The 12,001-nt window shown below is 29.2% G+C and overlaps 2 protein-coding genes across 3 annotated transcripts; both read right to left on the bottom strand.

Moving 5' to 3' along the window:
- Positions 1-207: 207 nt before the first annotated feature.
- On the bottom strand, positions 208-4,131 carry LOC122513597 (ras-related protein Rab-8A). Of its 2 annotated transcripts, XM_043630018.1 has the most exons (5): positions 3,584-4,129; positions 3,020-3,080; positions 2,584-2,929; positions 2,145-2,147; positions 208-1,712 (listed from the first exon to the last, which is right to left on the bottom strand). In XM_043630018.1, exons 1-5 carry the CDS (start codon positions 3,705-3,707, stop codon positions 1,614-1,616), a joined length of 633 nt encoding a protein of 210 aa, XP_043485953.1. In that variant the 5' UTR covers positions 3,708-4,129; the 3' UTR covers positions 208-1,613. The 2 variants fall into 2 exon arrangements, with proteins under 2 accessions (XP_043485953.1, XP_043485961.1); XM_043630026.1 differs by lacking the exon at positions 2,145-2,147 and having other exon boundaries at positions 3,584-4,131.
- Positions 4,132-4,769: 638 nt separating this feature from the next.
- On the bottom strand, positions 4,770-8,771 carry LOC122513569 (ribosome biogenesis protein BMS1 homolog; the record flags this gene model as incomplete). The annotated part of the gene is made up of 2 exons (XM_043629983.1): positions 7,691-8,771; positions 4,770-7,605 (listed from the first exon to the last, which is right to left on the bottom strand). Coding segments are annotated over exons 1-2 (3,687 nt in total), but the record flags the coding sequence as incomplete, so codon positions are not given.
- Between the last annotated feature and the right edge of the window lie 3,230 nt (positions 8,772-12,001).

Here is a 12,001-nt window from a genome sequence, read left to right as displayed (position 1 = left end):
GTGAATGCATATGCATGACACGTGAATATAGTAGAATATATAAACATAATATACAATTAGTATCAACTATACATATATTATAAAATGTATTCTTACTTGTCAGTTACAGGCATTGATTCAAGAATTAAAATAATTCATGTAATAAATATAGTTTTGGTAGGAGACGAAGGAGGATAAGTTAATTTAATAAATGCTCCTGGATGTATATAGGATTAATATAAAATGTATTATATAATAATTGTCTGTATATTTCAGTATATGCCAAACAAGTTAAGTGATTAAAATGCAAATTTTAAAAGATGCAAGACTATGAGACAACAAGCAAATAAAGATATTGCCTGTAGATCCACCGCATACACACGAATCCACTACTATATGCAATACAAAATATATCTAGAAAATAAGCATTTTTTTCTTACATGTTCTGGTTTTTTCGGGATTTTCAATGAAAATAAGTTCCATGGCTAATAATAATAACGCTTTGAATTGTCTATTGAAATTTTTTCTTTTACTTTTTCTCTTCAGTCATCATATGATGCAGTTACTATTTTAGCTGTTTATTATTATTATTATTAATTAATTAATTAATTATATAATATAATATCATATAATAATTAATTAATTAATTAATGCGCTAATAATTATAACATGCTTGTGTGATGTATTCTTATTAATTCCGTGAAAAAGCTAATCGCTTATTAACAATATATAAAAAATGATTGTGATTTTTATACCGGTTAAACCTTACTTTATTAATCATTATATGTGATTTTGCACAGTGATCCTTCCTTCTAAATATATAGATATATATTTTTTGTTTTTGTTTTTCCTTTTTTTTCTCTTTTTTTGTTTTGTTTTATTTAAATAACAGGAACAGAAAATTATTTGACGTAATAAAAGAATGCATTTTAGTGCGTCTTATAAAAAATGATATTTCCCCCAATATTAAAGCGAAGTAATTTTATACTTGTATTTCACATTTAGTATTGGTTCTTTAATATTGATTTCATAGTATTCCCTTCTTTACATAACAACACCAGAGGAGAAACAATCACAGAAGCGCAATGAAAGAGAGAATGAGTTTTTTTTTTCTTTTTTAAATAAGATGAAACTTGTTACTTTGCATGCCAACGTCTTCGCTGTAAATATCACAATTTTCACAACAATTTTGTTATTTCACAAAACGATTACTTATCGATAAGATTTTATAATGAAAAATGATATAAAACTGCAGTTTAAAAAATATTTCCATTTCTCAAATACATATTACACATGCCTTTCTATTTTTCTTTATTAAAAAATAAAAACAAAAAGAGAAGAACAAAAAAAAATATATATATATATGTAATTATAATAATGACACAGAAAAGAACCAACTTAAATAGTTTAGACAATTTCTCCTCTAATGATTTTTTTCTCAGTAAGAAATTATTTAAAGTTAATGATTATAAAAACACAGTCAATGTCCATTGTCAAGGTGTAAAGTCACAGAGCCCAATTGATGGACCATATGAAGCCTCGTAGAACGTTAAATTTGTTCGACGAAATGTATGTAAGTAATTAATAATAATAGACAAGTTGGCCTCATTCAAAGGTCGGAAATATTTAAGGGGTCAGAGTATAGAACAGCGAGCTAACCAACTTGGCGGTTTCCTTTGTGGTTCTGATGCTTTCAACTGGTGACCACCACCTTTGGGTGGATTTGATGCTTCCTAAATAAAAATAAGATGAATGTGTTAATAAGATATTAACCGTTTAATGTACTATAAATACGTTAATGTTTTTTAATTTAAGAAAACACGTTAAAGCGTTAGTTATTGTTAGTATATCTGGTTAAACTATTATTAACGTCTAACGAATGAAAAAGAATAAAAATTATGCAAATATGCAAGATTAATTAAATATTAGGTGTAGTTAAACAAAATGTAAATATTAATAATGTTATGTTATTACAATATTGACACATAGATAGAAACTAGAAAAAATTAATTATATTAATACACGTAGCATTAATAATAGATGCAAATATTATAGATAATCTTGCACATTAAGTAATAATGGATATGTAACATGGTTTAATGGTGTTACATAAGAAAAGAAAAAATATACATTCAAGTAAGAACAGTGTCGAAAGAAACAGTTACCTTCTGCCAAGATAGACCCGCACCAAACACAGAGAAACAGACATAGGAAACAAAGAAAATGAAGTTATTCGATATAAAAAATTACAGGCGATTGAGTATACCTATAGCGCTTTTGACATTGCTTAGTATAAAGTGTGTGTTAGAAATATTAATTATTAAAGAAGTACATTTATATATAACTTATAACGTATAATAAAAAATATATGTTTTTTGAATCATATTGATTATTTACACGCTATATTTAAAAATTCTATAATATGTAATATTATAAAAATAGTGCAAGCTGTATATTATATGATTTCTCAAGAATGATATTTTTATAATTATTTGTAGACGTACAAATTTTTAAATATAGCTGGATATATTTAAGTATGGCTCAGACAACTTGTATATGCAATTCTTATACGTTAAATAATTAACAAATATTACTAATACTTACCAATTTCTTTTCCATTTTAGCTTTAATATCGCGCGCCAAAGTATAAAATGCTTCTTCAACGTTGATACTGGATTTCGCAGAGGTTTCCATAAATTTAATACCGTATTCAACTGCAAGTTGTTCGCCTCGTTCCTTAGATACTTGTCTCTTGTCTGTAAGTTCACACTTATTGCCTAATAACATCTTCTCTACCTCAGCGGATGCATTTTCTTCTATATTACGGATCCAATTCTTAATATTTTCAAAGCTTTTTTCATTTGTAACGTCATACACTAACATTATTCCCATAGCACCACGATAATATGCCGTTGTTATTGTACGAAACCTTTCTTGTCCAGCGGTATCCCTTTTTTGTATATAAAAACAAAATAATTATTAAGAAAATGTTTAACAATAATAAAAAATAGTTTTCAAACGAATTGGTAAGAATTCTTACCATATTTGCAATTTAATCTTCTTGCCATCTAACTCAATTGTACGAATTTTAAAATCAATTCCTGAAATATAAAAATGCAACAATTTAATTTACACAAACTGGTAAAAACTACTCTCGTATTATCACCAAATATGGATTAGTATTAAAATCAAATGAGAACAAAAAGTGTATCAATGGTATATTGATAGGATTAATATAATGTATTTTTAATAAATATTTCTTGTTGAAAACATTCTTATAAGATAATATGTTACTCGACAATTATATCATATGCAACCTGTTTTATGTTATTAAATTAAAATGATATAAAACACAACGTATATTTATTTAAAACGATAATGTTAGTAATGTGAAAAAAAGGATGTAGAATGACGCATAGAAATTTAACAAGTATACCTAAACAAGAGTTTCTTTGTCTATAGACTAAATAACATTTGTCTACTGATCAGACGTATTTATAGATCTATGTGTCGTATTACGCATGTGGCAAGAATAATAGCGAGAAAGAAAAATGCTATGAATAATAATAACGATGATTATTAATAATAGGAGAGTAATACATACCAATAGTAGAGATGAAGGTCGTATTGAAAGCATCTTCGGAAAATCTGAATAATACACAGGTTTTGCCGACGCCCGAATCTCCGATAAGTAGTAATTTAAATAAATAATCATAGGTCTTTGCCATTTTTCACTAACAATCGACCTTTATCACGAGTTGTTTAAATATTATTATTCAACCACCACTACACTATCAAATACCTTGAAGCCCGGATGTTTCGTATTCGCGGTCCGTTGTGATGGTGAAAGACAGCTGGCTCCGGAATCTTGACTTCAAAATATTTTCGGATTTATTATGGACTTATTCGATCGTTAGTCATTTGACGAAAACTAATCACTTTAATTGTGTTACTCAATTCTTAACAAATAATTCTCGAAAGTCTTTATTTATTTTTTTTTTAACTCGCGATAATATTATTCATTACAATTAACAAAGCAAATTTATCGTGCATAACATCTGTCATAAAAAGCGATGACAGCCATTCGACACCGCGATTTTTCTCCCGTGTTGTGGCTATCTTGCGGCTAGTTTAATTAACTATCGATTCTTACTAACAATCATTCTCGATTATCGATTATTCCTTACATCGAGATATATCGATTTGTATAAGTGTATTAACTAATCAAAATATTTGTCCAAAATTTACGTCAGAAATTTCCAATTTTTTATACTAGCATTAATGACGTCATTTTTAGATAAAATTAATTTAGATAAAATTAATTTAGATTTTTAGATAAAAATAACTAAAATGTTTTTATTTTTCAAATATTTATGCAATTAATGCAGAATCAAATATCTTGGCGGCCATGATGGTTAATCGAAAACCTTGTGGACTACTAAAGTCAATTATTAAACGCGCACGTCTATTTTTTAATTTAATATTTTTAAAGTTCAATTATATATATAATAACGTCAATATAATATTAACTTTTTGAATGAAAATATTAATTTGATATTACTTATTACTTATTAATAATCCATGATAATTTTTATAAACATTTTTTTAATTCATCGAAACACCTAAATGTATGTAACATTGTATATACTTTTAAATACATAAATATGCATATATTTACTTTTTCTTCATATTATAAAATATAAATGACATAAAAAATAAATAAATTAAAATTACAAGGAGCTATTTATTAAAAGCGTACGTAAGTTTATATTTTAAAATTACATCTTTTTACTTTTATTTTCTAATTTACTAAGATCTCTAAAGATTTCTTTTTTACTTTCCTTTTGTCTCTTTAATTTTCTAGCTTCTTCTACTCTAACTCGCGCTTTGAGAGCTTTTATCCTATCTGTCGTAGCTTTTTTAAGTTTTTGTTGCTTATCCGCGTATGCCGTTCTAATCATTTTCATAAGACGCGCAACATTTTCTTCTTTAGCATCTCGCACCACTGCAACTCTATTTTCTGCAAATTTAGTCTTACGCGTGTGAGGATCAGGTCCAAATTTAGGTTTGTCTTTGTAGGGAAGTTCTTTTTGTAAATTACGTGGTATAACCAATGGTTTAAATACTTTCACTTTTCTTTCAATAGGAGTGTAAAGTGAATCAGTATTAACAGTTGCATGAATATTCCTTTCTCGTTTTAATTGACCAGTAGTTTTCATACCACGCCATTGATTCTTTTCCGCGGGAGGTAACAAAAGCGACGTTACAGGATTATAGAATTTAGGTACATCGATTTTGTACCAAGTACGACAGAAAACTATATCACTCAATAATATTTTATCTTCAAACGTAGCACGAAAACAACCTGGCGGTTTAGAAACTGCTTTCTTTATTTGACCACGAATACCAGAAACTGTTCTAATCTTGGCACCCTCAAATTTAGCTACTTCTAAAGTGCTGTTAAACATATCCTTGATAAATGCAGTTTTTTTGTAAATTTTCATTGGTACACCAGTGAGTTTTAATTTTTTCATTATTTGAGTACTCTTATCCATTTCTACAATGGATCCAGTAGCTACTATTCTAAAACCGGGTTCTCTTGTAGCAATATTTTGAACAGCAAGAACTCCAGTACCTTGTGGTGTTATAGGTCCCCAAAAATGTGCCATACAAGCGATATGTTCAGGAGTATATTTTAACATTCTACTACGTAGATTATCTTCCAATTTGGCATAAATTGGTAACGTTTGGAATCTTCTCCAGCCTACAGAAAGTATTATAGGATCTTTGCTTTTCAATATTCTCGGATACCATCTGTGTTTCTTAATTCGTGTTTGCACATAACCGATATTCTCTTCTCCGTGCAATAATCCTCCAATAATGAGCGGATATGATGGATCTAAGTTTATAATCATTTCACAAGGAACACCTTGTATTTCTACACGTACATACATTCCTGGACGATAACCTTCTAACTGAACTCTAACATCGTCATCTATCCCTTCAAATTCTGACTTGTTTATTTCTGCTTGTTTGTCAACTTCTTGTCTCAATTCATCATAATATGTCTTTGTTTCTCCATTATCATACTCAGCATTGAACTGTTCTTTGAGTTTCCTTTTTTTCTCAAGAAGCTGTTTCTTTTCGTCTAATTCATTTTCTTTTGATGGTTGCGAATCATCTGCCTTATGTTTCTCTCCAGTTTCTAAATCCTCAAAATCTCCGTATATTTCATTGTCATCCATATCATCTAATTTTAAAAGTTCCTCCGCATCTTCCGATTCTTTCCATTTGCCAGTAACAAAACAATTAACTAACAATACTTTATTGTCCTCTTCCAACCAATCACGAGAAGGTTCTTTGGAAAAGAAAATATTTTCTTCTAAATTTTGTAATTCGCGTTCTTGTAATTTTTGTTTTTGTTTTTCTTGTACAACTTTAAATATTCCGCCTACAGATTTACTATCATTTTCTTCTTCTTCTTGTTCATCTTCTTTATTATTACTTTGTATACCTTTGTCAAATACTCCATAAACAATTTTCATTAAACTTTTATTATTTTCTTGACGATTTCTAAATGCTTCTTTGGCTTTATCGATTAAATTAGACTTCCATTTAAATTCATCTGCAACTTCTTCCTCGCTTTCATCACCATCGTTATCTTCTTTCATTGGTTCTTCTTGAAAATCATTGTTATCATTATCAGAATGATCCATTTCTAAATCTCCACGAGAATCATCGTCACTAAGCTCGTCAAAACTTTCATTCTCGCTTTCATTTTTACTTATATCTACGTCCTTTTTACTCGAACTTTTGTCGAAAAGACTGAGAACTTCTGTAATTTTATTCTTTACTCGAATATCAGATTCTTTACTTAAAGAATGGTAGACTTCTACTTCAGTTTTATTTTTTACTTCCTCGTTATTATCATTTTTAAAATCATCTACATCTTTATCTTTGTTATTAATATTAGAAAAATTAATAGTTTTCTTTTTCTTTGTGGAGGATAAAAGTAAATCCTGATTTTTTCTTTTGATACCTTTTTTAATTGTATTCTCTTCTGCGTTGTCTTCATCGTCTTCATCATCATCATCATTTTCATCATCATTCAATTCTTCGTTATCATCATCATCTTCTTCTTCGCTATTATCTGAATCCGTATCCATAGATGCTGCGGTTTCTTTTGAATCAGAAAAAATAACTTTCCTTCTTATTCTTCCATCCTCCTCTACATTCTCCCCAATATAATGAGATTGAAAATCTTCATTAACATCCTGAGATTTAATAGGTGCAGTATCACTAAATAATTGTAGTTCACTGTGTTGTAACTTTTGATCTAAAGTTTCTTGAGTCTCCATCAATGCTCCAGTTAAACCGGTATCCTCATCTTTATGCGAATGACTACCCGCTAATTCAACATAAACTGCATCCTTATCATAAACAATCCCACCAATACCAGAAAATGGTGCATATATTAATCTTTCCTTTTCTACTAATGCACGTTTTTTTAATTGTTCGGGAAGAGGACATGGATCAGATAAAAAGCTTACATCTTTAATTCTAAGATCACCACATCCAGGAATATGAATGGAAGATTCTTTAATTAAAGGCACTCCTCTAACATAGCTGTAAAAAAATATACAAACATTTTTATACAATCTTATGAAATGACAGGCAAATATTAAATAATAAAATACAAAATTGTACATACCCATATAAACATATCGTCCTATCAACTTTAGGATTTTTTCTTATCAATTCAGGCAACGTTAAATCTTCTATTCTATCAGCAAGAATATAAGGATGCGAAGTACGCCATGTCAATGGTCTAAATTTTATCACTGATATAAATCTAGCCAAATTTTTAATTTCAGTTCGAAGATATTCCTCATGAATTAATCCAGAAAGATAAAATAATTTAGCACCTGAGTATACTTCGGTCCAAAATCTATGTTTTAATATTTTCTTCGTTTTTCTCAATTGTTTAGCGTTTTTAAATAAATCTAAATGAGTTAATACACCCATGACTCTGGGCATACCATGAACTTGACAAATATTAAGAAACTCAAAAACCTCCATTTCAAAACCAAAAGATGCATCAACTAAGAGTAAAACCAAATCGGCTACTTTTGCTATATCAATCATACAACTTATGTCGTTGTTACATTCCATAAACGTAATCCTTCTTTTTTTACCAGATACTACAGTAACAGGACCAATTATATTAGTCAACGGTTGCTTAACATAACTTTTTATTAAACATTGTATAAGCAATGATTTGCCAACTTTGGGTGGTCCAACTACTGCGACTAAGATTGGTGGTGGTTCTAACGGTGTTCTATCTACTAAAGGTATATGTTGTTTTTTAGTTTCGATATCCTGCTTACGTCGAAATCGTCGTTCAGCTTTAATTGCTGAATTAAATGTAAAAGCTTTCGGATTTTTCTGTTTATCCGTTAATTCTTGAATATGTGGATTTTTAGCTTTCTTTTTCTCAGCTTTACGACCAGCATTTCGTTCTCTATGCGTTTTATGTTTTACAGTATCTTCTTCGTTCGACATTTTGTCACACTTTCACACTTTCTAGATTTATTTCATTAATATTACAAAATATTTATCATATTTTGCACTATTTTTAATCGTTTTACTTACTTGGTAGAATCACGGGACACGAACATGTGATTCTCATCAAAATAGGTTAGGTGTAATGCTTTTAGAAAACTATATCGATAAAGAAGAATCAGGAGTGCGATCGAAGCGCCACGAATTTGAACTTACCCTATGTCGGTATTATCCTTATTGATTTACCGACACTCCGTGAACACTGTTTTACCAACAGTCTCATTCATATTTTATAACTTTCAATGAAAATATGAATGAATAATTATAATTAAAAAATATTTAATCATAAAACGTTAATAATGAATAATTAAAAACTTAAATTGATATAAATCGTGTGAAATGATTAAATAAGTTATTTAGTTATTAATTAAAAATTTAAATTCAGTCATTGATGAATTTCTTTGTAGATACTCAATAAATTACGGATTCTATAGAAAAGAATCATTGACAAATTATTCCATAGACACACTTGAATATAGAATTGTATTCCCATATGAATTTCTACTTTTCTTATGTTAAATCTGCAACGAAATATGTCGATAGATTGACCAACTGTTAAATTACGATGACGAAAAATTATCGCGTTACTTCTGAGGAGATATATTATCCATTTGAAACCGCACAATACTGCTGGTCGATTGGAAAGTCATCGATCATGTATCTTAATTCGTACAACGACGAGTGATATTGTAAAATTTGAGACGATGATCGATCGTTTTATGTTCTTTGAGCAAATCGTTTCCCTGCAGCAAGTTAGTTTATAATTCGCATATTCATCAAACGAGAAAAAAATTGTTTTATTATTTATTTATTATTTAAAAAAAATATATTTGATTATATATTTTATTAATTCATTATAATGAAATTCACGTATCATAAGTTTGCGGTACGCGTGTGCGTGTGTATGTATGTGTGTAAATGTGAACCAAAAAAAATAAAAAAATAGAATTTAATGAATCTTTCTTCGTTGTAACTTACACACGTAAGTTTATAAAACGTAAACGGTGTTCCGGTCTGTCAAACAAGGCGGACAGCTGTCACCTTTTAAAATCACGCTTAAAAAAATCGTTTTAATATACGATTCTGTGCGGTATGCACTTGTCTACAATTGACTCGCCTCTAACCGAAACGAATTGCGATGACGATTGGGGTGGATTTTTAAATGGAACATAATTTCAGGCTGCGAACATTCCCATTGCAATAAATGCTCTTAGTATGTACACACATACACAATATATATGCAACATTTATGTATATAATTATACATAAAAAGTAATTAATAATATTTTAGTTTGCTTGAAAAGTTCGCGTCAATTACTATTTGTAATATAAAATATATTTTTCTTTAAATCGACACCAATTTTCCAAACAACTCATTAGTACAGTATAATAATTCAGAATTTTAAGTTACAGTATTTTTCTTGTTAATTTTTACTATCCCAATTAATGGTATGTTAATACGTGGTAATGTTAAAATACGAAAACATTGATTGAACGTATCGTAGACCATACATAATTTCATAATTCGTAATACAAACCCAAAATTTGACCTAATGAACCACTTAATCGACTTACAATTATTAATAGTTTCCGAAGATAATTTAATCTAACGCGATAATGCAGTTTAAGCACCAATTAACGTGATATATCCACTACTACATCGTCATTCAATCGTGTCTCGTTATTCACCGACAATTTAATCGTATGGGGAATCGAATAGGAGCGCACAGATGGTACCTACGATCGAACGACCGAAGCTTGACTTTTGGAAATCTGGAAACTCGCGTGATTGTCTGGCATAGTGCCGTACTTAATTGGTATACTAAAACGTTTAGAAGAAAATCTAGATTAGTTTATTTATCCTATTAGGAATTAGGCTAACGTTTTGTTCGATTCACGTACGTTCGTAGAATTTGTCAACGAATTTTCTCTCTTAACGATCAAATAAATTATTTTTTAAAATCGTATGATTCGATGAAAACAAAACAAAAAATTAATACGAACTTACAAATCATTTCGTTTAACTCGAATTTTAATCGCACCTATTTAAATATATAAGAGATTAAAAATAATATAATATCTGGGCATAGGATTGGGGTCAATGCGAGAGACTGGCTTGATATAAGTTGAATCATGGTTAAGATTTACGATCCAAAACAAGCGAGAGATAGTTGTAATCGAAATATCAGTAACTGCCTGATGCATGTAACATAATCGGTAATAAATTCATATTTTCGTTAGTATATAGGACAAGGAAACACGAGCAACAAATCGTAAAGTATAAGAATAAGTCAGAATGACCAGAGGGCGTGAATTTGTCGATAGCGAACAAGGTGTTCAGCAGAAAACAGACAATGTCACCCAATTATCGAACGATTGTCCCACAGTCCCAACTGTCAATGCTGGTCAAGTGTTGTCCGATCGGGGGAGTGACTGACCATCCTTCGAATCTAACTTTTACACCCTCCAAAACCTAAGTATTCTTGACAACAAGATAAATATATACAGGATATCCTGTAACCATAGGTTACACTAGTTAAGATTTTGCTATCACTGTGGTTGTATGGGTTTGATTGATTCAAAATCTTTCAATTTTAAATTGTATCTTCGAAGAAGTTAATCAATGCAAGTATATCTAAAAATAAGAAGTAAAGTTAAAAATCAACGATTGTCGAATTATTATTCTATATATATAGAAACAATCTTATAAAATAATTAATTCAAATTAAAAGAAATTTAAATCAATGATTTTCATTCGATTTAAATTGATTAAAAAAATATTCTGCGACTAAGACAAAATTTGTCAATGACTCATTGACTAAATTAGACTCTTAGATACAAAATTTTGTTTCATCGTTTTATTACTAAGTAAAATAATTGATAAATGAATCGACATAATTTTTGTGGAATTATACTCAACGTGATAAGTAAAATGATATGAACGATATCGAATAATATTATATATATATTTGTCAGAAGTGTCCACCCTCCGATCGACTGTTTTTGCAAGCAGAATAGAATATATACATCTACATATATATATATATATCTTCAGAATTCATTTTCCTATCGTAGTACGTAATTTTATGCATGTTTGCTTTACGAATGGGGGGGAATGCATATATGTATATATATACCTAAGAACTATAGTAACTCCTGTATGTATATCGTGCAAGAAAAAAAAAGATTCTCCATCGATTGTTTGTCCAGAATATGGACTGACCAGTTGACCAAAAAAAGAATTGCACTCAACTTTACCATCTTCGTATGCGTACTCACAAATGTATATATAGAGAATTTCAATTAATATTATTAGAAAAATATTTGTTCAAGAGATATCATTATCACGAATGCAATGAAATTATTCTTATACGAAGGAGAGAGAGAACAAATAAATTTA

This window comes from Polistes fuscatus, unplaced genomic scaffold (assembly GCF_010416935.1).
Source record: "Polistes fuscatus isolate 324 unplaced genomic scaffold, CU_Pfus_HIC Scaffold1, whole genome shotgun sequence".
Lineage (NCBI taxonomy): Eukaryota > Metazoa > Arthropoda > Insecta > Hymenoptera > Vespidae > Polistes > Polistes fuscatus.
Note: the sequence above shows the minus strand (reverse complement) of the source record. Positions and strands in the feature narration are given on the sequence as shown.